At 45.8% G+C, this 27369-nt stretch overlaps 2 protein-coding genes across 10 annotated transcripts in view; one reads left to right on the top strand and one right to left on the bottom strand.

The window, feature by feature from the left end:
- Positions 1-27369, bottom strand: part of trpc1 (transient receptor potential cation channel, subfamily C, member 1) — a 71159-nt gene that overhangs the window by 4368 nt on the left and 39422 nt on the right. For 6 of the 9 annotated variants that reach the window (XM_061805717.1, XM_061805714.1, XM_061805720.1 and 3 more), the window contains 13 exons: positions 21029-21278; positions 20879-20939; positions 18326-18453; positions 9993-10054; positions 9137-9661; positions 8035-8189; positions 6807-6908; positions 6526-6728; positions 6133-6264; positions 5770-5965; positions 4993-5329; positions 1664-1803; positions 1350-1499 (listed from right to left, as the gene is read on the bottom strand). In XM_061805717.1, the coding sequence (XP_061661701.1) occupies positions 1350-1499; positions 1664-1803; positions 4993-5329; positions 5770-5965; positions 6133-6264; positions 6526-6728; positions 6807-6908; positions 8035-8189; positions 9137-9302 (1581 nt within the window). In that variant the 5' untranslated portion in view covers positions 9303-9661; positions 9993-10054; positions 18326-18453; positions 20879-20939; positions 21029-21278. Of the gene's footprint in view, positions 1-1349; positions 1500-1663; positions 1804-4992; positions 5330-5769; positions 5966-6132; positions 6265-6525; positions 6729-6806; positions 6909-8034; positions 8190-9136; positions 9662-9992; positions 10055-13007; positions 13076-18325; positions 18487-20878; positions 20940-21028; positions 21279-27369 lie in introns of those variants that run through there. The other 3 variants (XM_061805715.1, XM_061805719.1, XM_061805723.1) reach the window with 3 other exon arrangements.
- chst2b (carbohydrate (N-acetylglucosamine-6-O) sulfotransferase 2b) lies at positions 11586-13034 on the top strand. Its single transcript, XM_061805734.1, has one exon. The coding sequence runs from the start codon at positions 11623-11625 to the stop codon at positions 13021-13023; it is 1401 nt and encodes a 466-aa protein (XP_061661718.1). The 5' UTR covers positions 11586-11622; the 3' UTR covers positions 13024-13034.

Raw genomic sequence — 27369 nt, 5'->3', positions numbered from 1 at the left:
AGGGGGGTCTGAACTGTTAGCGAGTCTGCCTCTGAGTTATGAACTCCATCCTTCATGTGCAGAGTATGTGGTTTGCGTGGGCATCTGCAGGGACGAGATCAGGATCAAGATCTCAGCTACACATTACTTTTCTCTCTGTACTCGTCTTTTTTCATGTGGTTACACCATCTGTGCGCGTTGAAAAACAAATTTAACAAGTCTATTTGAACAAAGTCAGGAGCAGAAAAAAGATATCTGCTTTCAAAAAACCCGACGGGGAAATGAAATACTCGAGTCAACAAAAAGTCCCTGCTCCTCCGCGTTGAGAGGAGCCAGATGAGGTGGCTGGGGCATCTGATCAGGATGCCTCCTGGCCGCCTCCTTGGTGAGATGTTCCGGGCACGTCCCACCAGAAAGAGACCCCGGGGAACGACCCAGGACAAGCTAGAGAGACCATGTCTCTCGGCTGGCCTGGGATCCCGCCAGAAGAGCGGGAAGAAGTGGCTGGGGAAAGAGAAGTCTGGGGATCCTGACCCGGACAAGCGGTAGAAAATGGATGGATGGATGGATGGATGGAGTTAGAAAAATACAGATAACCACAATTTAAACTCACTTTTTGATTTGGTTGAGTTCATTCAGTTCCCACCACTGCGCCTGAGTCCACTTCAACACACAATTACCGTCCCTTACATGCTATAATTCAGCGTGCGCACGCGCTCACTCTTTCCAACCCCAGTAGGTCGTAATAGCCAGGATGATCATCGCGAGGACGGAATGAGAGCGAAAGCTCCGCAGCGCTGGCGGATTCACACGTGGAAACGCGTGGGCATCCGCCTCATGCACTCCTGACAATCATTTTTCCATTTGGCACAGACAGACAGTGATGTCACAGGAACTGAACAAGAGGGGGAGGGGGGGGGGGAGAACAGCGAGACGGTGGAGGGTGCTAATTAGTCATTGTCTGGCTCTGGTTGTTTTATAAGGCGACCGCAAACACGGCCGTCTTGACTTGAGTGAATAGCTGATGACGCCTAAACACAAATCGCACACTTTTCTGCCTCTGCCAGCCAGCTTGTGATGCAATAAAAAGGCTAGTAAGTACAAGCGCTTGTTCTTTAAGGTGCTTAAAAAAGACCCGCCTCGTAAATCTTTAATAAAAACACGTCTTTGCATCACTGCCGGCGTTGTTGGTAGCGTTCACTTGCACCGTGGGCAGGATTTAGAATTTAGACGGCATTTTTTAGAGCGATGACATAACACCTCGCGGAGCTGTACTTTCACAGATGTGCTCCGCGCATCCATCACCGCATCCCACGCGCCGTCGCCTATTTTTCAAAAAATAAAATAAAATAATAACACGTCTCTCCGACCTGCAGCGGCCCCAGGATGGAGCTGGTGGTGTACATGAAGAAGAGGCGCAGGTAGCTGAGGACGTTGGCGAAGGCGAACAGGCCCTCGGCCACCAGGATGGGATGGAAGGCGTCCCAGTTCTTCCTCTCGGTGTCCTCCACATTCTTGAACTGCGGCAGGAACGAACAAAAAAAACTTACTTCAGGGGTGCAATCAAAGCTTTTCAACTTTGTGATCTGGAACGTTCCAGAACCAAGCAAAAAACCAAGATGACCCTTGCAACTTTTAGCTCAGATAATCAAGGTTGGAATCTTTCAACGGGACGTGCGTGTACCTTGCTGTTCGCGACTATCTTGAGGGCGAAGGTGGCCAAGTAAAGGGAGTTCATCACGAAGCTCAGCTGGTTCCTGGACTCATCCAGGAAGTCTTCCAGGCCCTCGTACCACAGACGCTTGACATCCGACCACACCATTCCTGCAGGACAGATGACATTTTTTAGCGAGGGTAAATTAAGTCCTCGATGAACCTCGAACAATCGTGTTTTGGGAATGCAGGTGGAATCCAGACTACACCGAGAAAAGCCACATGGTCTCTCTACATGGCGGATTGGGTTGGTCTGGCGTGTTATAATTTAGACATATCCAGGGAATATGGATCTGGATCTTTTTTTTCCCCCCTTCCTTGTGTTTTGAGTTAAAGTGGAATTTTATCAGACAGGAAACTGGATTTGCATGCTCAGACATGTCTGCCATTGTTCCACACACACATTTGCTGTCAATGAGCTGTGGAACCAAAGCTGTGTTTGTTTTTTCTGTCTTTTGGAGTTTTGGGTTTTTTCGGGAGGGGGTGGCGGCGATGGTGTGTTTTTCAAATGGAAGGAAAGCGGAAGTGCACACACCCAAATGGGCTCACTGACACGCGTGCACATGCGCACCGCATTTGATTTGCCCATTAAGGCCAGCAGCGTGGGACTCGAGGGAAAAACAAATGCAGAGAGGAAGGGGGAGTGCGGTGGGGGGTCGGGGGGAACAACAGCAAGGACATCAGCGCATTCTGTTCTGTGCACCAGTTAACACGCTCGACACATTCACGTGTATTTATATAAAGGATTTTTTTTTTCTTTATCACCAGCCAATTTAATTTGAATTACGGTACATTGAGCTTACAGCAGAGGTAGATAAATTCTGGCTAGCGGCCCCACCTTCCACTCCCCCCGCCCCCCGAATATTTACATGATTAAGATAAAATATTTGCTGCAGTAATTAAGGCATTTCTTTTCGCTATCGGCTATTTTAAATTCAATTACAAATGTAATTTTCATTGCATCTTGACCCATTGTTTATTCATTTGCTGCATGAAATATTTGTTTAATTTATTGTGATCGTAAAATGTTTTTTTAAATACACGCTTGACGTATTTGTATTTATTTCGTGAACTAATTGGTTAAGTAATTATGTGAAAATAATGATACAAAAAGGCCATTCAAAATGAGAATTAATGTATTATCCAAATAATTTTTCCGAAATAGTTTTCTCCGTGTGGGCACTCCGGTTTCCTCCCATATCCCAAAAACATGCAACATTAATTTGACACTCTAAAATTGCCCCTAGGTGTGATTGTGAGTGCGACTGTTTGTCTCCACGTGCCCTGCGATTGGCTGGTGACCTGCCTGTTGACAGCTGGGATAGGCTCCAGCACTCCCCTCAACCCTTGTGAGGATAAGCGGCAAATAAAATGGATGGATGTATAAACAATGGTAGAGATTGTCATTTTTATATTTACATATGACCTGCCCCCATTTGTGTATTTTAAAACTCAAATGTGGCCCTCGAGAAGAGAATTTGCCCACCCCTGGTGTATCGCTTCTGTATGACAAGGCAAAAAGAAAATAGCTTCCATTTGCAGAGCTAATCGCCGGTTATTTCCACCAAGAGTTACGACTCACCAACCAATGAGCTGCCGCCCGGCCGCCGCAGGGAGCTGCAAACGTGACTCAAACTATCACCGGCGAGAAGGCAGAGGGCCCATTCTAATGACTAAACCACGGCGCTAATGGTTTCTTGGCAGCCGACGCGGTCTCGGCATCCCCACGTGAGCTCGCGCACGTGTCAACGCTCGGGTGCTCGGGAGCGGATGTTGATTTAGCCGACGCAGCCGCTTTGTCATCTCTCATCAAGACGGCTGTTTGTTGTACGTGCGTCTGGTGGGATTATGGACCCGAGCCAGGCCCGTAACATCTTATTTACGCCCCGCTAGGAATTCTCGGACATCAAATTAAAGGGTATGATTGGCCTCTTTCCCTATTCAGAAAAGGATCAACAGTGACTCAGTTGGAGGAACGTGGACGTACGATAACGGGCATGGAATCAGCGGGGAGGTGGACACGCAAGATTGAAATTTCAAGACGTTGAGATTTTAAGACTTTAAAAGATTCCCAAATCAAGACAAACACTGAGAAGTCGAAACACTGTCAAGACCAAGACTTTAAAGGTCAAGTGTCATCCCTATAAACATTCTAAAATAGATATCGAAATGAAAAACACATATAGCATTATTCACTTCAATGTCCATACGAAAAAAATAAACATCAGCGTCATCCACGCGCAAAGTTGCGGAAGCGTCATTCGACATCGAAGCGGTCGCCATATTGGCTGCATCTCCAGCCCGTGACGTCACCCCGGACATTCGCTAATGGAAACACGCTGTGGTCCCTACTGTGAGACACGCCCCTTCAGAAACGGAAGCTCTTTTGAAGGAGAGAACATCTCACAATCGAGTGAAGTGTCCGGGGCAATATTACCCTATTGTTTCGAGCCATATTTAGATGATATGCGGATCACTTCTAACTAACAACAGATTCCCAGACAGTTTGTATGAGCCAGCCCGGCCGAATCCGTGCCCCTTGCCCCCGAGGCACGGCCCGGAAGCCGTCCGATGTGCACATCGACACATTTAGCATCTCTGCCATACGTACGCGGATCTTTTGTTACGTTGTGAGAGACAGATAACGTCCGTCCCCCCCCAAATTATTATTCTTTTTAGTAGCTGTTTAAACACCTACCTGTCATTTGGAACCCAAGAAGTTGTCGTCCTTTGCACCCGTGCAATCCATTTCTCACGCCCAACTTATGAAGGGTAAATCCATCCTCCCGAGTGTTCACGCAATATCCAGCAATGCAACGAGCCGGCATTTTGGCTAACACGAAGGAACAACGAGCTACCTTCCCGCAGGTAAAACTAATAAAAACACAGGAGCCCGCCTGAGTGCGCTACTGCCTCCAACGTCACTTCCTGCTTCTTCTCGTAAAAAAATCCCTCAAGAGGATTTTCATGGCGGGAATTACAAAAAGCCAAATACGTCAAAATCATATTTTGTGGTGAAAAAATGGATGGGTCCATTCCGACTGCCATTTTTTTCATTAGTAATCATCCATTTCATGACACTTGACCTTTAAGGTGACACCACCAGTGTAGCCCAAGGCTTTGAGTGTTTAAGAAACAGGTTTCAAGTCCAGGTCTCCAACTGGCCTCCTTTGGATAAAGTCTAAATTCAATTCCAAATGCAATCTATGACCAGGCACGACTAAGAACACCGAAAAGGGACAAATCGCAAAACCCAAGGCCAATGACTCCAAAACGCCAACCGGTACGATTTGAGCCTACCTATGATCCAGAGAATCAGCAGATAGTCTATCATCTCCAAGGTAGGGCCCATGGTGTTCTTCTTGCCCTCGTTGTAGACCAGCGAGTAGAGGTTGAGCAGCAGAAGGAAGGTGAAGTAGGAAGCGCTGTGGATGATGAACTTGACGAAGGGCGTGTGGATGATCTGGCCCACACGGGAGCGCGGCACCAGCAGGTAGCACACGGACAGCAGCGGCCACAGCATGGCCACGCTCAGCACCGTGGCGATCTTCAGGCAGGTGTGCTTGCGCCGGTAGCTGGCCGTCTCGCCGAACCACACCGTGTTGAGGAACTGCTGGCAGTTGGACTGCGACACGAACTGAAAAACACGAGCAAGTCGTGCACAAAATGTGATATTTCGTAGGATTCTAAATTGCCTTTGGGTGTAGGTGTGAACGTTGTCGGTATGTGCTCTGCGATTGGCTGGCGACCAGTTTCGGGTGCACCCCACCTCTCACCCAAAGTCGGATGAGGTAAGCGACCGTGGTCAGTTTTGCTGCAGGCACAAATTAACCAAGGTCAAAATCCCATCTCTCCTCGCTTTGAGTCACACTGTTGCTAAAATTAGCAGATCTGCATGAGCTCATAGGACAATTACTGCTGACTCAGGGTGTTAAATGCACCCACGGCATCTACGATAAGTGTCTGTGGTCTGCGCAATGGTGGGAGATCAAAAAACGAAAAAAAAAAAAAACATCCCGCATTCCTTACATTTTCACACGTAGACAAACAATCATTTACGCTGACGCTGACACTGACCTCCTTCTGGTTGTACTTGATGGCCAGTTTGAGGCGGCTGAGGTTCATGCGCTCCTCCAGGAGCCCCCGCTTGTCCACGGGATCCTCGTTGGATGTGTGGTTGAGGATGACCTCCAGCTCCCTGGAGTTGCGCGCCTGAGCCAGCAGGTCCTTTGCGAACATCTTGCACTGCTTGGCCAGCTCCTCGTAGTCGTTCCTGCACATGCCAGAACCCTGATGAGCGACGTTTGCGGGAATAAAACTCCTGATGAGCGGTGGTGGGAAATAATCAAGTATTTGTACTTAAGTAGATTCTTTATTTCTATTTAGGTGCAGAGCTTGATACTTTTTTGCCACATTTGCGTGATGCCTAACAACCAGCACCTGAACTCGACCTCCACCAGGCTGAGCTCCTTGAGATCCGTGCTCAGCTCGAAGGCCCTGAGGATGGGGTCTTCCTCGGTCAGCATGATGAGCGAAGGGCTGGCCAGGCATCGGTAGATGTCCAGGCGGAACCTAATTCCCAAACAAGAGCCGGAAAGACAACGTTAAGAGGTTAAAAAAAAAACTGGAAATTGCAAGGAGGATTGAATCAGGCCTAATTTTAACATTTTCCTACTCTACCGATGAAGACCCGATTGTCAGATATCTTCAAAAGATTATCCTGAATGACGGTTAAGATCCAAGATTGGCTCAGTTAAAACACTTTTGGAAATGTTGAACCTGTGTGGTCCAGAAGAAGTTGGGCGGACTCAGCGATTTCGACACGAAACGAACCTGGAGTGCCTCAAACTGTCCTTCTTGTTCTTGGCGTTGCAGAGCGTACACTCGCAGCCGACGGCGTGCGGCCGCGGCAGCGAGATGTCCTGCTTCAGCAGCATGGTCAGGATCTCGTAGTTGTTCCTGTGCGCCGCCAGGATGACGGGAGCGACGTCCATGGTGGTGGAATACTCCGGGTTCTGGATCCGCTGCATCAGTTTCTACGAGAGAAGAGCGGGGTCAAGGTGAAAGGTCGCCGATGATGGGAATTCCGGGATGATGGTCCTGTGGGGTCTCACGGCGATGGAGGGCTTGGATGCACGTCGGGGTCTGTGATTGAGGAGGATGTCCACAGCTCCCACCACCTCCGAGTCTATGGCCACCAGGAGCGCGTCGGTAGCCTGCAAGGCGGACACACTGCGCGTTATCACTTGTCTCAGTTCAAAGGTTACGCCATATAGCTCAAGTCCCAAGACATCAGCCATCTGCCTTCCTTCATACTTGGTTTTCATTCTTACATCACTGAATCCTTTCTGGTTTCTTTCCTTCAAGCCTGCCTTCACTACATCCTTCCCCCGCATTGCCACTTTTTCATTTTTACTGGACATTTTCCTTGCTTTCATCTCTCCATCTCTCCTCCCCTTGCTTAAAATTGATTTTCTGCCTTCCTTCCACCACAGCCTTGCTGTTTTTCTTCATTTTTTTTGGGCACAATCTCTTCATGCAGTTTTTTTTTTTTAAAGAAACGACACCAAAGAATACTTTATTATAAATTTTTGCATTTCAAAGCTACAGCTCGAAGAAAACCGTGTGTTTGAGGAATGCGGTCTCAGACCCAGAGACGTAGATTATTTGTCGTCGACTAGTGATCGTGATGAGGTCCTTCCCCAAGTTGAGGAGTTCAAGTATCTTGGGGTCTTGTTCACGAGTGAGGGAAGAACGGAGCGGGAGATCGACAGACGGATCGGCGCGCCGTCTGCAGGAATGTGGACTTTGTATCGGTCTGTTGTGGCAAAGAGAGAGCTAAGTCGAAAGGCAAAGATCTCAGTTTACCAGTCGATCTATATTCCTACCCTCACCAATGGGCACGAGCTGTGGTTCATGACCGAAAGAACAAGATCCCGGATACAAGCAGGCGAAATGAGTTTCCTCCGCAGCGTGTCCGGGCTCTCCCTTAGAGAAGGGGTGAGAAGCTCGGTCATCAGGGAGGGGCTCAGTGTCGAGGAGCCAGATGAGGTGGCTGGGGCATCTGATTCGGATGCCTCCCGGACGCCTCCCTGGTGAGGTGTTCTGGACATGTCCCCCTGGAAAGAGACCCCGTGGACGACCCAGGACACGCTGGAGAGACAATGTCTCTCAGCTGGCTTGGGGACGCCTCGGGATCCTTCCGGAAGAGCTGGAAGAAGTGGCTGGGGAAAGGGAAGTCTGGGTATCCCTGCTGAAGCTACTTCCCGGAAAAGCGGTAGAAAATGGATGGATGGATGGGTGGATGGATGGATAGCGATCGTCTGCCGCGTGTTTTCCTACCTGGCAGCCATGCTCGAGGAGGAGCTGCAGGATGTCGAGGTTCTCGTTCTCGATAGCGATGGTGACGGCGTCGCGGCCCAGCACGTCCACGCTGTTGATGTTGAGCTCGCCCTGCCGGTTCTCCTCCAGCAGCTTCTTCACCATGTAGTAGTCACCTGGTGAACAAAAAAAACCAATAGAATGAGTCCAAGACTCCCATGAGCGGGGTCGCCTCAGAACTAAGTCCTGTTTACAGTAACATCGCCCACAAAGCTCCGGCTCCTGTTTCTGGCCCATGTTTGGAAACTTTATATGGTGACGGTTGCTGTTTTGTGTCCTGCCTGTCACAGTCCACATGCCTTTGTTTATTTGTGCTTCTTCCGTATAAAGCAGAGCTGGGTGAACTTTTCAGCTCAAGGGCCTTATTTGATTTTTTTTTTTTAATTTTTTAAAGCAGACAAATGGGTAAGGTCATTTATAGATGAGTTTGAAAATATTTACATCATATTAATTTTTATTTTTTAATGATAATTTATGCAAAATGTAATTCACTAAATATTAAATTGTTTTTGTTGATTTTTTTCATTGTGTTCAGATTTTATACTTAATGTGAAACCATTAAAAAAATCTAACCAATTTGCAGTTTTTACAAGCATATTTATTTTACTCATTTTAGTATTTAAATAAATTCCCCCTAAATGAATTTAATGATACATGATAAAATACATTAAAATGTACTTTTTTCTAAATTAATTAATTGCTTTTTTAAATGCACATCATATGTTAAATGTTTTATTATCCTTATATTTTTTCATGAATTACAAAAAAAAATACAATTTACATAATCATGTGCAGTACATCAGGGAATAACAAAATTAAGACAAATAAAAATATACTCTGGTCTAAATTACAGATGTGACTGACCCGTATTTTGGCCCGGCGGCCATGCTTTGTCCACCAATGGATATAGCCGAAGCAAATCTAACCGGGACAGGTTCTTTCATCCAATTGTCCAATTTTTGGGGCAATTGGGGGCCTCCAGGTGTGTCTCAATACTTTTGTCCAATGCATACATGAAAAACACTTTCGACAATGCACCCACGCATGCGGATTGGCCACTGACCTTTCTCGCAGGCCAGCAAGAAGAGTTTTTCATCCAGCGTGGTCTCCTCCTTCACCTCCCTGACGTCTTTCAGGGCGAGGAATTTATCCGGGGAGGAGGCATCCGTGCCCTGGTACAGAGCGGCCATAACGACGGAGAGCGAGCAGGGCCAAACACTGATGTGCATATCCCCCCCCCTTCCGCGCCCCCCCCCCCTAGTAAGGAACTCGTTCTCTGGCGGGGGGCAGGGGGGGAAGCTCTCGGCTCAGGGAAGCGTTTTTGCCGCAAGCGCGTCGCGGTGCGACCATCACAATGTCGACGGGAGTCCGGAGCTGGGTTGTGCGCGCAGTCGAGATCGAGCGCGGGTGTGACGTCAGATCCCCGCGAGGAAGTGGTGGTCGAGGGTCCGGGAAGATAGCAGGGCGAGCGCCGTGTTTACATGCGCCATCATTGGGTGGCGGGGGAGCAGGGTGGTCCTGATGCTGCTGCCGCTGCTGCTGATAGCGTTACCGACGAGGCTCCGACTACGCATGCGCGCTCTTGGAGCTGGCGATTACACAACAGAGCCTTTGTTTTTGTTTTTTTTTTTTTTTTTACCTTCGTGGCTGTTTTTCAAGCATTATAAATGTAGTCATTTATTATCAGATGTGTCTAGAATTTATTTGATTTTATTTTAACATGCAGGTATACGTGCATCCAAGCTGCACCATTCCAAATGAACTGCAGCCGCGTGACTCCCCCGTAAGAAGACCATTATAATAGTCAAGTCTACAAGATATCAAAGCATGCGATATCAAAGCGCTTCCCCGTGACCCTCGTGAGGATAAGCGGCGAAGAAAATGGCTGTATGGATGTTGAAAGTCAGATCGGAACCTACATTGCTATTCGCTGAGATTGAACACGGCTCCTCAGAAGTGTGAGGCTGACACCCGAACCAGTCTGGAAGACAAAGAAGGCAAATTAATATTAAAATGTGATATTCATATTGAATATCGGAGAATATTTTTAAAATTTCATTTTTATAGACTTATTATACGCTTTAAAATTAGTGCGTTCCACGTGCACTGGTTAGATTTTCGAGCTTCTTTGGGCATGGGGAGCAGGAAAGTCACAAGTACTTAATTCCAGTACAAGAAAGTGCAGTAGTTGTAATAAGCAGCAGAGGGCAGTGTGCACCAAGATTACGCTTTCAGTGGTCGTGTATGAACTCAGTTGAGCCAAAACTTGACACATTAAGTACATTTTCTCCCTGTTTACTAGAAAGATACATGGAAAACTGCAGCGGCCCACTGAGCAACATGATGGCGGATGTAAGATAACAATATTGCCATCCAAATATGGAAAAGAAAAGCGGAAAGAGAGAAGAATGGAGGAATCACAATACGTCGTGTGTAATTTTGGACACGGGGTGCACGCGATTTTGAGCATTTTTTTTCACCCTTTAAGAGTAAAAATCCGCCTGATCGTGTGGCTGTGAAAGATTACCCTGAGCGTTTAGTGTCGGGTGCGCGAACTACACCTTCCCACAAACTGTAATCCGTATTAAACCTAATAAGCATTTTTTTTTCCCGAGAGAGAGAGACAGAATTAGAGGAGCAGAAGGCAGACGTGCAAACCAAAAACAAAAATTCCAAATATTGCAAAATGTTATTTATGTGTTGGGCGTGTTAAATATTTGAAAAAAAAAAAAAAAAAACGTCCCCCAACCTCTTAAAAAAAAAAAAAAAAAAGTAAAAAACGACCGGGATTGTGACTCCACATTTTATCCACGTGACGTCACCCAGTATGTCAGACTGGCTGCCCGCTCGACCAATCGCGAGACGAGTCGGCGACGTGACGTGGCCACAGCAAGCCTATGGCGTTACTCCGCGGGCGGAGCTTAACCATTAGCTTCAGATTGAATGTGTGCACTGATTGTATTCGGCAAAAGGGGAGCGGAACGGCCGGGAGAAGCGGACCAAAAACTCTTGCAAATATACAAATAAAGTCTCATTAAGTAGATTTTGTGCCTTCTCCACAGCGGACGTGGATTGAGTCGAGGTGAGCTCCGCCGAGCCTCCGCGCCACATCGGTGAGAGAGGGGAGGAAGGACGTGGGGGGTGCACTCTTTTATTGTCTGGGATGCGCATTTTCGGGAGTGGGGAGGTGGGAGGTGCACGCGTCCCGCGGTGAGTGCGAGGTGGCCGGGGAGCGGGTAGTGGTGGGGGGGTGGGGGGGGGAGCGCTCCGGCAACAACAGAGGCGTCTGGGACAATAACGACTCGCCTCCTCGTTGCCTCCGCTCTCATCCGGCGTTGCCATGAAGACCGTTGCGCAGTGCAGCGCCAAACACCATCGCCGGATTTGGAATCGGCACGGATTACATAATACAATCATCCTCGTCTAGCCCAAAGCAGTTTTTTTTTTTTCCTTCTTCTACCCCCCTCTCCACCGATTGGCAATGTAAGGAGAGTCGTGTTTTTTTTTGGGGGGGTGGGGGCGGGGGGGGTGGCTGTGTCGTGGGCACAGATGAGAGGCAAAACGTATCACCCGCCGCTGAAGTTGACGGCGCCGTGGGAGAAGGATGCCGGCTTCGGCAGGAAGCTCAAGACCTACAGGAACCGCACCAAGATAATCGCGCAGCCCGGCATCGTGATGAAAGTGCTGCGCAGGAAACGGATCGTGCTGTTCGGGGCCTACTTCCTGCTCCTGGTGCTCACCATGCTCAACTTGGCCAACTACAAGTGGACCAAGGAGCCGCGGGAGCCGTGCAGCCACCCGATGAGGGGCGCCGCCTACCAGGGCCGCTCGGACCTGCGCTACCTCTACCGGCCCTCGCTGGCCAAGAAGAGGCAGCTCATCTACGTGCTGACCACGTGGCGCTCGGGCTCGTCCTTCTTCGGTGAGCTGTTCAACCAGAACCCCGACGTGTTCTTCCTGTACGAGCCCATGTGGCACATCTGGCAGAAGTTGTACCCGGGCGACGCCGTGTCCCTGCAAGGGGCGGCGCGGGACATGCTGAGCTCGCTCTACCGCTGCGACTTGTCCGTCTTTCAGCTTTACAACAGCCCCGGGGGCAAGAACTTCACCTCGCTGGGGTTGTTCGGAGCCACTCTGAACAAGGTGGTGTGCTCCTACCCGCTGTGCTCGGCCTACAGGAAAGACGCGGTGGGGATGGTGGACGACAAGGTCTGCAAAAAGTGCCCCCCGCAGAGCCTCAGACTGCTGGAGGACGAGTGCCTCAAGTACAACACCGTGGTCATCAAAGGGGTGCGCATTCTGGACGTCAACGTTCTGGCGCCCCTCATGGAGGACCCCTCCCTGGACCTGAAGGTGATCCACCTGGTCCGAGACCCGCGGGCGGTGGCCAACTCCCGCATCAAATCCCGGCACGGCCTCATCCGGGAGAACCTGCAGGTGGTGCGCAGCCGGGACCCCAAACTCCGCCGGATCCCGTTCGTGGATCCCGGCCACAAGGCCAACAAGAAAGACGGCTCGGACTACCACTCCATCGGCGCCATGGAGGTGATCTGCGACCGCACCTCCCGGACGCTGAGGACGGCGCTGAACCCGCCCGGCTGGCTCAAGGGCAAGTACATGGCCGTCCGCTACGAGGACCTGGTGGACAATCCGGTGAAGACCCTCCGCGGGGTCTACCGCTTCGCCAACCTGACGGCCAACCGCGACATCGAGTCCTTCGCCCTCAACATGACCAGCGGCTCCAGCTCGTCGTCCAAGCCGTTCATCGTGTCGTCCCGCAACGCCACCCAGGCGGCCAGCGCGTGGCGGACCGTCCTCAGCATCCAGCAGATCAAGCAAGTCGAGGACTACTGCCACCACTCCATGGCCGTGCTGGGCTACGAGCGTGTGCGGACCGCCGGCGAGGCCAAGGACCTCGGCAAGTCGCTACTGACCCAGTCCAAACTGTAAAGACGCCACCCAAAGACGCGGAGTAGGAGCTGCCGGTTCGACGCCACGTTCGGAATGTATCGCCTTTTTGATCAGCATCTGCCAGGACAACAAATTATTATTATTATTATTATTATTTTATACTGGAACACTGGATGGGATTAATTTACAGGCCTACCACTGACTTACAAACAAACGAAAAAAATATGATAACGCAGGGGTTCTCAAACATTTTGGGTCCAGGGTCCCCTCGATTTAAAAAAAAAAAAAAAAATTAGGGGACCAAAAGTGAGGAGAATAAAGGAGCAATAGTACGATATTAAACTCAAAATTTAAAGGACGGAAGAAATTCTCAGTACTTTATTCTTATTTTAACTTTTTATTATTATTCTATAAGACAGTGGTTCCCAACATTTATTGCACGTAGGCACATATTTAACACCCCCCCCCAAAAAAAGCCAAAAAGTGAATTTATAGGTTTACACTGTACTTTGCACTATCTAGTGGAAAAGCATTTTAGATATGTTATTGTTATTATTAGTAGTAGTATTATTGTTGTTATATTATTTGTGTGCCCTGCGGTTGGGTTCCAACCAGTTCAGGGTGTACCCCGCCTCCTGCCCGTTGACAGCCGGGATAGGCTCCAGCACTGCCGTGACCCTCGTGAGGATAAGCGGCGAAGAAAATGGATGGATGGAAATTATTTGTGCTGTATAAATAAGTTTTGGACCAAAAATGTGAAACTGGGTAATTCCCTGTGGCACACCTGATTATATCTTTAGGTACACTCGTTGGGAATCACAGGTTTTTTTTTTGTTTTTTTTTTTTTTGTTTTTCTACACTTTCCCAAAAATACATTTTTAAAAAATATTTTATTTCTGGTTTAGTGTGTGTAACTGGCCACCATTTTTTAAAAATTGTGCAATGATTTAACAGGCTCCTAAACTAAGGCTTGCAGACCCCAGTTTGAGAACCCCTGCCCTGCCGTCTGTGCATCTTTAAAAAAAAATGGATATTTTTGGGGGGAATGTTGGGAAGAAGAAAAAAACATTTTTCAGTCTCCATATCGTCTGTACAAGTGAAACTAGTGGATGAAGACATGTTCAAAAGTCAAAAACAATCAATGCCGTGTTTGAGTAGGCCACGTGGGATGACTTCCTTTCATTTCTACTGTTTTCATTTTCATGTTTTTATTATTTTTTTTTGGCCCTTGTTGGGACGATGCACTGTGGACAATGTCTCCACCGCTGAGGAGCTGCTAAAAAAAAAAAAAAAAACTCCTCGTCGTCGATTTGAGCAGTCTTGTTTATCCGATGTTCACAACGGCTCGCTTTACTCTCATCCAACTCTCACGTGACCCCCCCCCCCTTTAATGTGTGTGTATGCGCACGTGTGTGTGTGGGTGTGGGTGAGGGGGGGGGATATTGAGTAAACAAGCAAAGAGTAACTAGCCTGGTCCGTGTATTGATTTTATATTGCACGATTTAATTTACTGACACGCCTCTGCGCTAAATGACATTTAACACCGGAGGTTGCAGGTTGAAATAACACTTAAGTTAAAGCAGGGCACACTCACACTCCCAGTCACAAAATCTCAAGTGTGCTATACAGACAATCGGCAAAAATTTGAGCTTTTCACCTCCTTTACGATGAAAGTAAGGACAGACTTTCAGATGTCTAAAAAATTTGCAGATGTTAAAAAATATTTTAAAATATGACACACGCCTGCCTTTGGTGCGGGCAGCGTGGGATTGATTCCCGCTCAGCGACGGTGTCGATATCTGCCCTGCGACTGACTGGTGACCAGTTCAGGGCGCAGTACGCCTTTCGCCCGAAGCTAGCTAGGATAAGCTCCAGCTTTCCCGCAACCCTTGTGAGGGTAAGCGGCTTGGATAATGACATGACATGACAAACGGCACATGAGGGAAAACTATCAGCAGTTGTTTTCTTACTGCTCGTAGTGTTCCAGTTCTCATTACAATGAGAAACTTACTCATTACGATGAGAAACAAGTTTTTTCTTTTTTCAATGTCCCTTTAGAGCAGGGGTGTCAAACTCATTTTTGTCGCGGGCCACATTGTACTTGGAGGCAATTATGGCTGTGAAACGATAAAAATCTTTCACCGCCTCATCATATTTACACATGAAATTTATAAACTCATTTTGGAATCAGAAATCAAGGGTAACAAGTTTTTCCAACTGTTATTTGGTAACACAACAAAAAATGCTTGTAATTTCTCAACGTTATCATTTATGATAGGACAATTTGAAATTTTGGTACAGATTTCAACAAAAAAAAAAAAACAACATGGAAGTCGATCCACATCATTTGCCTCCGCGGGCCACAAGAAATGATGCGGCTGCCCAGATCTAGCCCCCGGGCCTTGGGTTTGACACCTGGGCTTTTGGGGCACCGTATGCCAGTGCTGACCACACACGTGGATTTATGATGGTAAATATTGAACAGGTTTAACATGCAAGATCGTTAGCCTAACCATTTTCTCGACAAAAAAAAAAAAAACAACAATATTTCACGTAACATTATTGAGCCTTTGCTGACGTCGATTTTAAGAGAGGAAAATGCTCAAATTTTGCCCGATCACCAGTATGTGTGTACCCATCTTGAAGTAATATCAGCTAAATGATCATTAGACATTTGTAAATATTGAACGGGTTTAACGTTTACCATTTTTTTGCCCACAAACGTTGTCCGGGCAGACCGCGTCGATATACGTACGTCCTGCGATCGAACCGGCGAGCGGTCCACTTCTAGCTCATAAGCATGATTGAAAATCCGTACAGCAGATGCTACGATGAGTTGATATTTTTCCAGAGAAAAGATGAAAATATCTAAAATTTTAAAAAAAGCTACTTTTAGATGGTAAGGCCTCCCCCCGTGGTGGTAAAACAGAGAAGAAAAGAAAATTTTGCAATTGTAATCTCGTCATTGTGGTGAGACACAATGACGAGATTACACAGCAAAGTCTGTGGGAGCATTTTCTTTTCCTTTCTTTTTTTTAATCCCCCCTCCCTTCTTCATCTTCTTCTCACCAGCAATTCATTCCCCCTTGGACTGAAAAACCGCAGCTTCGCACTTCAGCGTCTCGAAATTGCTGCACTGACAAAAAAAAAAAGGGGAAAAAAAAATCACAGGGGAAAATTCGATCCTGGCACAGGATTGTTTTTCACTTTATTCTTTTATCAATTCAGTTAGATGCTCCCCCCCCCCAAAAAAAAAAAAATCTAGATTTAGCTTTGCTTGAGGAAAAGGGTACGGATTACCTTCTAACTAAAGTCCAGAATCCCCTCACAATTCAAGATACAGTATTGATGACATTTCAAAGAAAAAAAAAAAAATTCACATTGCTGTGTAATAACATAATCAGGTTCCAGTAAAGTTATGATAAATGAACCAGAAATCGGAGTGGGTGGGGGGATGACTGTTTAATGGACAGGATGCCATTTTCCAATTTTTGTTAGCTTTCTCTCGCTTTAACCACTAATCTAAAAAAAAAAAAGACTGGATGGCTCATTGGCCACCAAAACTAAAGTGGCCATCCACCATCTTGATACTCCCAAAACAAACACGCCGACCTGTGCGCTAATCGCCAGTTTCGTAGCTGGGAGAAAACATTCCACAGGTAAGTTAGAAAGATTTACTTTGACACTATAAAAGTTTGTTTGTAAAGGTTTTTTTATTATTATTTTTGATGAGCTTAATTCATTTGAGCAAAGTTTTGTTTACTGTTTGTTGTTCACTCTTGACTCTCTGCTTCACCTCTATAGGCCGACGGTTTTTCGCGAAAAAGCGATGTCAATATTTTCCCAAACTTCATCAGCAGATAAGCAAGAAAACACATTTTCTGCGCAATTTTTGATTAATTTCATCATACAGAACTCTGCAAATTGAATTTGATTTTCAAATGCGAGGAAACAAGTTTCAATTTTGTGTCTAAAATAGGACGTTGCAGAGACAACAAATGAACAATGCGTTTCGCATGTTTTCCCATTGCGAGTCCTTATTTCCAAAAATATATCTTAACTGATTGAGTTAAAATTGAATGTTTTTATGACAAAAAATGCTTAGTTATTTGCCATGTTATGATGCTAGTGCTTCACAGTGTATTTTGGGAAAAGTTAACATGTCACGGAAGTCGGGGACAAGGTAATATGCAAGGTTTCTTGCTAGTCACGGTGTTATATGTTAACCTTTTTTGGCTTACCAAGTCAAATTAAAACTCCTTCACGTTACCAGAACTGAAAATTGTCAAGCTCACACGACCAGTTTTAATTCTACATGCCAAACTTTGAGGAAAACCCCCGCCATAATCCAACCTGTAAACCATGTCCGCCACACGTTTTGGGAGTACCAAGATGGCGGCCAACTGGCTTCAACCAATCGACATACCGCTCGACGTGTATGCGCTATCCAGTCTTTTTTTTTTTTTTTGTGGCTTTAACTGAACAATGGGGAAAGATTTTATTGTTGCAGTAACCTCCCTCCCCATTTTTTTTTTTAATTTAAGAAGCATGGGGACCTTTTTTCTATTCATTTTAAAAATATACTGTTCACTTTAACACGAATAAAGGCCCGTTTGCCAATTATTTTTCGCTTCCTCTCCCTTTAAAAGTGGACTAAGGACATTTTTAATAGCCTACTGTCCCTTTAAAACAGGAATGAGAATATTTTAGTATTCTTTAAGTGTACTCTTCCTCTAAGTTAACTTTTTTTTTACCTCTATTGTTGAAATGTAGTTTCCTTGTGAGAGAGTGACAGGGGAATATCATTTTTTTTCCATTCAGTTTTTATAAGAGCGACCAAGGGCCAGACTAAAAATATCTTTGTTATTCCATATAAAGATTACACTTGGGTTCAATTTCAGTGGTTGTTTTGTATTCAGAACTGCATAGTGGGCTGCATAAAATATGCTTGACTTTGAGAATAATCGGGAAATTATTGAGATTCAACAAAAAAGGGTAAATATTTAAAAGTATATCTAAATTTGTATTTAAAAAAAAATACAATCAATACAAACCACTTCATGCCTTTATACATCTATTACAGTGTAACGTGTCATTCCAATTTTTTTTATAAGGCCCTCTGAGGGCCATGAAGAATTTCTGAATTTACTTTTTAGGACCTTTTAACGTGGTTTTTTTTTTTTTTTCTTTCTATTGCTCGGCTTGACGGCTCCTGAAAAAACCGTGGCAGCTGCCAAATGTCCAAGTGACGCACGTCACAAAATGGAAAGTGCACATTTCCCTCACAATTATCTTTTTGTTCATAGAACTTAACATTTGGTAGTGTGTGTGTGCCTCTCACATTGTGGGAGGGAGCCGCCGCCCGCCTGTTTCCACACAGGCGCCCCCAGCACGGTGGGCAGCGGGGGCCGATAAGCTGAAGTCAGAGGGTAAAACCTCCCTCGTGGGGGGTCGGGGCTTGCATCCTTCCTGCAGGTGTTAAACATTTACTGTAGTCGTGTCCTCACACACACACACACACACACACACACACACACACAAAAGAGTAATAAAAATAATAGTGAGAAACGATTTTCATGTCGTATGATGTCATCACACAATGCAGTTCAATATTGTTTAACACTTTTACTGTTTTTAACCATACTGGCCCTTTAAACGGAATAAAAAAACACAATTAATTAAATAATAATACATTTTTTAAAAGCATTAATGTCCCTTTACGATAGATAGATTTATGTAAGAGAGCTGTACTTAGAGACAGGAGTGGGATTTTAATTTTTTTTTAAAACTTTTCTGTCTATTTTAGGCCTATAAGAGATTACCCCCCACCCCCTCATTTTTTTAAGGCGACATATCTTTCAAGCAGGGATAAGTTAACTTTTTCTTCCAAACTTTTTTTAGAGGTACCGTCCTTTTAAGGCACTCGTGGACATTTTTTTTTTTCTTTGAAGTGTTCTGCCCCCTTTAAAACAGCCATTTATCGATCCGGCGCACTGTCTCTTTAAGATAAGAATGTCCAGCGCAGCATTTTACTTAAGTGTACTGTACTCTCAAATAGTGATAGGTAAACGATTCGCCCTTTTTAATTTTCGCTTTCGGCACCTTGAAGGACTGAAATAGGGAACATCCATCCATTTTCCACACCGCTAATCCTCACATGGGTCGCGGGGAGTGCTGAAGCCTATCCCAGCTGACAATGGGCAGGAGGCGGGGTACACCCTGAACTGGTCGCCAGCCAATCGCAGGGCACATCGAGACAAACAGCCGCACTCACAATCACACCTCGGGGCAATTTTGAGTGCTCTTAAAATGTTTTCTTTTGCACTCAGCAAAGTTTAAATTGGTGTCAAGGAAGTATGATGACGTGTTGTCTCGAGTGAGGGATCCGTTTTTTTATGTTGGGGAGGAGCTAAATTTAGTCTGTGTTGGGTTAGAAAATTACGTATGAAAATGAAATTATGTCTCTGCCACAGTCTTGGGGCATCTGTCGTCATTTAAAAACCTGCCGAGGAACTATGTTGACATGTGTTGAGGTGCTTCGCTTCGACAAAAAATGGGTCCTTCGCCACCATCTTGTGGCATCCCTGGCAATTAATGTTGGTGTGAGTTGAGGCACTTCATGTCCCACTGTCTCATGGCAACTCTCAGGAATTATAACTCCACCAAGAAACTATGTTAATGTTATCCATCCATCCATCCATTTTCTTTGCCGCTTATCCTCACAAGGGTCACAGGGAGTGCTGGAGCCTATCCCAGCCGTCAACGGGAAGTAGGCGGGGTACACCCTGAACTGGTCGCCAGCCAATCGCAGGGCACATCGAGACTAACAGCCGCACTCACAATCACACCTAGGGGCAATTTAGAGTGTCCAATTAATCCTGCCTGTTTTTGAGATGTGGGAGGAAACGGAAGTGCCCACCCGGAGAAAACCCACGCAGGCACGGGGAGAACATGGAAACTCCCCACAGGCGGGGGCGGGATCGAACGCGGGTCCTCAGAACTGTGAGGCCCAACAATTTACCAGCTGATCATCCACCGAGCCGGCTGAAATAGGGAACAGCTTAAAATATTTTCTTCATACTGCCCCTCCCAGACAGGGAGGGTTAACCCATTTCCATTCCACAGGGATAAAATATATATATATATCTTGGTCTTTTTTTTTTCTTCTTTTCAATATTTCTGTCGCATTATGACAAAAATCTCTGGATTGTTTTTCAGCATTTTCGCCCGCTTTGTGACACGGATGAACCGAAAGTAGTCCTGTCCCTTATAGAATGCGAGGAGGGAACCTTTTGACATATATTGATTAAATAAAAAAAGACCACCTTGCAAAAAAACATGACCAAAAAAAAAAAAAACAGCTAATCCCCACACAAATTCTTTTGGTTAGCGACTATGTCTAATCCTTCGGTGTCAAACTATAGGCTCGGGGGCCAGATGCACCCCAACGCATCATTTTGTGTGGCCTGCGAAAGCAAATCATTTTTGTCAACTTCCAAACCCTCATAATAATAAACAATAATGCGGAGATCTTGCATTTTTTTTTCCTACAGTAACTTAAACAATACTTGAAGAATTTATTATGCTCGTCTTATTTCAAAATGAGTTGTCCCTGATCTGGTTGTCTAATGGTAATATGATTAGGTCATTCAATATTTATATGATTTCACTCTTCTAACGGCCCTCAGAGGGAAATCATAAGTATGATGCAGCCCGAGACAAAAATGAGTTGGGCACCCCTGGTCTAATCCACGGATCGGTCCACTTGAATCCAGCATCAACATCTCCACCCCCCAATAAAGATGATTGATGGAAAACGTGATTTTATATGTGCTTATATAATATAAAGTTAGTGGAAGTATGGATAATGAAGTGTCTGGCAGTGCACTTTTACCTGACTTCAATCTCGAATCTCTCTTTGTAGTCCCACCTGGCAAGATGACCTCCGATGTCACCTGTAAAGCGCAAACGGGGCGCAATTTAGCTTAGCGTTAAAAAAAAAAATAATAAAAAAAAATGCAGAATTAAAGATGACCGCGCATACATCCTGAATTCATTTCAGGCAAATTGCTCCCCAGAGGAGTTCTACGAGTTTGCGAAAAGTTCAGTTTTCTTCCGTTTGAGCGGGGAAGTCCCAACTTCTCTCTCCCCAGCCGCTTGGTCCAGATCCTCGGGGGAGGATCCAGAGTTCTCAGGCCAGCTGGGCGACACTGTCCTCAGTGATACCAGAGGCGCCCTAACCGGATGCCCGAGCCACCTCATCTGCTTCCTCTTGATCCGGAAGGTGCCGTTTCCTGCAAAAAGTCACGCCACAAACTTTTAATACAGCCAAAAGTGCTAATAATAATAATAAAAACAGGCCACACGGGGGTAAAAACGGAATTGGGCCCTTAAGCTCTGCAGTGTAAATCCAGCTTTTTTGTTCAGTGCCGAGAGTCCATAAAGTCAAAATGATGCGCGTCTGTCTTAGCGAGCGCAGCGGCCGGCCACGAGGCCATTAAGCGCTCCAATTGGATTAGTTTGAACGTAATGGAGTCGGCGGGACTCGGGAGGCCTCTCTCGTTAAACTGCATAGCTTCGCCCGTGTTTAGTGTTGCGTCTATCAATAATAAACAAACGCTCGCCGGTCACATGTTCAGCCACGTCCCCTGTCTGATGTCAAGACAAAACAGTAAGCAGAGCTGCAATGAGGTTTGAGCGGATGTTGCTAGCTGTTTATCGCCACGTGCCCCGCCTCTTGCCAAAATGTCATCTGGGATACGCTTCCTCTCAACCCGAGCGAGGACAACGGGACGTGGACGGATGCAAGCGCCGCCGCGATGATGACACTGTCTGCAGGGTTAATAAAGCGTTCACGATGGCGACAGTTCGTGGCCTGGAAGGAAATAATTGGCTTTACATTAGTGGCCATCTTGGAAAACCACGCAGACTAAATGTACAATAGAGCTCCGGTGTGTTAACAGCGTGACGAGGAACACTCGTGCCCGGCAGCCTCCATTCACTGGAAACTCTGCATCCAATAATCTGTTTTGCCACAAAATGGCATCTTTTGGTGTATTTTGATTTTTTTGTATTTTGCTGTGTATTTTGCACTTAGTGTAATTTCCGGCCGATAAGCCGCCACTTTTTTCCACACGCTTTCAACCCCTGCGGTTTATGCGGTGATGCGGCTAATTTGTGCATTTTTTTTTTTTTTTTTTTTCGAAAGACCGCAAGGGGGCACTCGAGCGGAGAAGGTCAGAATGAGATTGAATACATGTGCCGAGGAAGTGACTTTTACCGGTTCGGCCCTGTTAGCGCTGTGCTAGCGTGTTACTCCCGTGTCTCAGTGATTTTTACCAGCATGTTTTTTTTTTTTAACCGGCCCTGTTAGCGCGGCGACGTTAGCGTTAGCACAGCGGCGCTAGGGTTCAACTCTTTGTGTACCGTCTTTGTAAATATCTCGTGTTTAAACGTCGGTTTCAATGTGGGTACTTCGGCTTTTACAGGGCTGCGCCCTTTGTATGTACCAAATGGTATTTCCTGTAGAAATGGACTGTGTGAGGCTTATAACCAGGTGCGTTCTGCAGGCCGGGAATTATGGTAATTTACAGCAGGGGAGTCAAACACGTTTTTATCACGGGCCACATTGTAGTTCCGGCTTCCGTCAGAAGGCCGTTGTGACTGTGAAACAATACAAATATTTAATAGTCTCATCAAAGTTAGTTTTGGAATCAGAAATCAAGGGCAATGTGTTTTTCAACTCGTAACATGAAAATGCTTGTAATATCTCAACTTCATCATTTATGATAATGCCAATTTGAAATATTGGTACAAATTTTGCAAGAATCGTGTAAATTGACACTCTTAGATTTGGCTCCGCGGGCCACATAAACTCGTGTGGCAGGCCAAATCTGGCTCCCGGGCCTCGAGTTTGACACCTGTGATTTACAGTGTTCCATCAACCCTTGTCTTTTGTTCTCGTTGTTTTTGGTCCTCAGTCCTCCTCTCAGATTACCCGACCAGGCTCCTTTAAGTACTGTTTTCCTGTCTTTTGTTATTGAATTTACATTAGGTTTTTCCCCCTCGTTTAGGCACAAGTTTCACCGTCGTTCTTCGTTTTTTTGTGCTCCTTTTACGTCTTGTTTCCTTACGTTACCCAACCAGGCTCCAAACAAGCGCTGTTGACTCTTGTTACTGCTTTTGGGCTCTCTTTTATAGCCCCCCGACCCCCACCAAACCACCATTATTTCAGCAAGGGCAGTTGCCTCTTTTGTGATCGCCTTTTGCACTTTTCTCTCCTTGCTTATTTCCACGTTACAAAAGGTGTTGTTTTCTTTCGTCTTTTGCCCACGTTTTATCGTTGTTTATCCCCAGTTTCCCTAATGACGATATCCTGAACTGTTGTCGTCTTATATCATTGCATTGTGTGGTGTTCTTCTCCCTTATAAAGCCCGAGGTCCCCCAGTCACGTTGAAAAAGGTGTTTATTTCCTTTATTGCTTTTTGTGCTCTCTTTTTCTTTGTTTTCCCCCAGGTTACAACCGATTTTTCCTGGTCTGTTTTTATTGATGTCATGGTTGTTACCGTCTGTCATTCTATTCTGAAACCTGAACGTGACCAGGACCCGGTACAAGATTTAATAAGGATATTAAATTGCAAATGATTTTGACCTCAGCCATTTTCTGTCACACATTAAAAGAAAAATCAATGTGGTTCTTGGAAGAAATAATAATAATGACGTGTGAAAAGGTCAGTCGCAGGAAGCCGCAGAGACCTTGTCCGCAGGCAACGTGGATGTCGGAATATGCGGCAAATCCGTTCTCTGTGGAAAAGCTTCTCTTAGGACACACTGCCATTGTTGATATGATTGTCATCATGCCAAAGCCAAAAAATTGTCATCTGTTTGTTTGTCATCTCTCAAAAGTACAAAGGTGGAAAGACACATCGCCTCCTCTGTACGCCAATTCAAAAATATGTTGTTTTTGTCTTGTTTGTCATCTTGCCAAGGTGCAAACAAAGCCAAAATGTAGTATTTTTTTAAATCTTGCTTTTCAGTCTCTCACGTACAAATCAGCGCCATAACATTTCATAGTTGTCATATAGATTATTTGGTTGTAGAACTTAGTATAGCCAGAGCGAAAGGAAATCTTAAAGCCTGGCGTTAAAGTGCACTGGAAACAAGGGACAAAATCTATTTGACAAACCATATCAAGTCCATCCATCCATTTTCTTAGCCGCTTATCCTCACAAGGGTCGCAGGACTGCTGAAGCCTATTCCAGCTGTCAACGGTACACCCTGAACTGGTTGCCAGCCAATCCCAAGGCACATAGAGACAAAGAGTCGCACTCACAATCACACCTAGGGGCAATTTAAAACCCACGCACGCACGGGGAGAACATGCAAACGCCACACAGGCGGGATTGAACCCGGGACCTCAGAACTGTGAGGACAACGCTTGCCAGCTGAGCCACCGTGCCACCCCATATCAAGTCATATGTCAAATTCAAGCTCACAATGACTAAATATGTCGCTGTAGAAATAAAAAAAAAACCCAAAATGTAACTTCAAAGCCTCTATAAGAGGTTTAATTTCTCAGCGTGGATGTGCTCTTAAAAAAAGAATAAAGCGGGAGTTCTACTTGCAAGGATGCGCGACTGTGCTTTCGAAACACCTGACTGGCTGCGCCTAATTAATCAACGCGTCACAAATGCCAAAGATTGTTAATGAGATTGGGCCGTACCTCCATTTGCGATGCAGTGCAGCACTGCAGAGGCAGAAGCAGAGCTGTAGAGTACAGAATGCCCCTCTTGGGAATTTCAGGTTGGTTTTTTTTTTTTTTTCCCTGCACAAAAGCAATCAGGGAAAAGTGGCTCGCATAGACAAAAGCAATATTTTACAACCGGCGAGCGTGTAGATGCCGGACCAATAAGGTCTGCATTGACGGCCGCGAATCCAGACCGGCGGAAAAGGGAACGAAAATCAAATTAAAACACAGAGGATCTGTGGAGATCTACTGCAGGGTATTTACTGGGGACACAATCAGACTGAAAGTCAGCATACGCCTCCGTTTGACCTTTTGACGCAATTCCGACAAAATCAGCCTCATCCTCCGCAGATCACACCAAGAAAATGTCAACCGCCTCAACCTTTGATTAGCGACAAACAGCGCCGCAATTATACCTGGCTGTCGGCCATTATTACCCCACTTAGGGCCAGGGAAAGGGAACGACGGTACTTTGCGGCTTCCTTGACAGAACTGAAACAAAGTGACTCCATATTTGCGGTTTGTGATATATGCATAATGTCATATTCAAGTTGAAATGCACTTATTGACGTCCATGTTTCTCATACACCACAAGCAAAATGTTAGGGAAATGTAATTTGTGTTCATTATAACCTCATAATCTCCCTGCTCACCTTGCATAACACCAACCGCGCTCTCCATTCCAGCAAGTGGGGGGAGTGCGACACATGGACTTGTGTGAAAGACCCGATCGGTACCACCTCTGCACCGATTTGAGCCAGGAAAAACCCTGGGATCAGCTCCTCATTTGTTGACTGTACGATATGGATGATCTTAAAAGCCCACTGTCATGCCTATAAATATTCTAAAATGGATATTGTAATGAAAAACACAGATAACATTATTCACTTCAATGTCTATACAAAAAAATAGCAGAGAGCGTGTTATCCATGCGCAAAGTTGCGGAAATCTCACTCGACATCCAAGCGGTAGCCATATTGCCTATTACCGGGACATCCGCCATTGCAAACACGTAGTGGCACCTGCTATGGGAGAGGAACAACGGAGATTTTGCGATTTTTCCGACGCCCCTTCTGACACGGAAGCTCTTTTCGAAGAAGAGAACATCTCACAATAGAGTGAAGTGACCGGAGCAATACTACCCTATCGTTTCGAGCCATATTTAGATGATATGCGGATCACTTCTAACTGACAACAGACTGCCCTACATTATGTATGACAGTTTGGAGCGTACCCAGCCGCGAGCGACAACAACGCTGTAAAGCAGCCCGGCTCGGCGACGCGATGAGCCACCCCGGCCGAAGCCGTGATCGATGGACGCGGCGCGTCGAAGATCTCGTCCTTTGCACCTGTGTAATCCGTTTTTCACGACAAACCAGGTCTTTTGGAAACATATGAAGAGTAAATCCATCCTCCCGAGTGTTCGAACAATATCCAGCCACACAACGAGCCGGCGTTTCGGCTAACACAAAAGAACAAAGAAGTACCTTCCCGCAGGTAAAACTGGTATAACCGCACGAGGCCGCCTGAGTGGGCGTCTGCTGACAACGTCACTTCCTGCTTCTCCTCCGAAACCAATCCCTCGAGAGGATTTTCATGGCGGGAGTTACAAAAGGCCATATACTGTACGTCAAAATCATTTTGCGCGGTGAAAAAACGGACGGTTCCATTCTGGCTTCCTTTTTTTATTATTATTAAAAACATATATATAAAAAAAATCATGCTTTTCCTGACAGTGGGTCTTTACTAGCCATTAAGATGTGAGATCAGGGATGTTCACCAATTGATTTTACATCTGCAAAATGTTTAAGCCTTACTGGAAGTCTGTTAGTTCAGCCCACCCGTTGCAGAAAAGATGCAACTTTCCACGAGGACAAAGCACCGGGAGGGGATTCCGAGAACGAGATCCGCATCCCCCTCGCCGTCCGGGTCAGCAGTAAACGGCCTCTCGCTGCGTCCAACGCAGATGCTCGCATTTTATTTTGAAGGCCGCCGATGTAAAGTGTTTGCGGGGAACACGACAGGGGGGAGGGCGCAGCAGATTTTCAGCTTGGCAGCGTTCCCCGTGCCATCCAGCCGCTCTATTGCTGCGGCCGCTTAAGTCTTTGTTTTCTTGCAAATATCACAGATAAAAGAATCTTGGTCAGTGAACTCCTTATTTAATTAGATACGGATGCTCGGGTGTGGCAAATCCCAACATGAAGTCCACCCTGTTACTGAGCGCGCACTGCTTACACATGTCGTTAGTATTTCGCAGTAGACAGATGGGTGTTTCAATCATATTTTACGAAGCTGAAGCAGCAGATGCTTACAATGGATCACAGTATGTGACTTAACCAACAGATGTTTACATTTCTATGTATGGAAATAGAAAGATACAAAGCTTTAAAAAATCTTTTCTCCCTATAATCATGCACAGTTCGCCATATAATGGAATTTTATAAGTATACGCTAAAAAAAACACAGGTGTCAAACTTAAGGCCCGGGGGCCACATCTGGCCCGCCACACTGCAAAGGTCAATCTAGTTTGTCAACTTCCATGGTTTTTCTGAAAAGGCCCAAATTTCAAATTGTCATATTCCATAAATGATAATGTTGTGATCTTATAACCATTTTTTAATGACTAAACATGAAAAATG

This window comes from Syngnathoides biaculeatus, chromosome 19 (genome assembly GCF_019802595.1).
Source record: "Syngnathoides biaculeatus isolate LvHL_M chromosome 19, ASM1980259v1, whole genome shotgun sequence".
Taxonomy (NCBI): Eukaryota; Metazoa; Chordata; class Actinopteri; order Syngnathiformes; family Syngnathidae; genus Syngnathoides; species Syngnathoides biaculeatus.
Note: the sequence above shows the minus strand (reverse complement) of the source record. Positions and strands in the feature narration are given on the sequence as shown.

Bases quoted from the DNA above. Each gene is read 5' to 3' on its own strand.
- chst2b (XM_061805734.1), top strand. From the start codon at position 11,623: ATGAGAGGCAAAACGTATCACCCGCCGCTGAAGTTGACGGCGCCGTGG.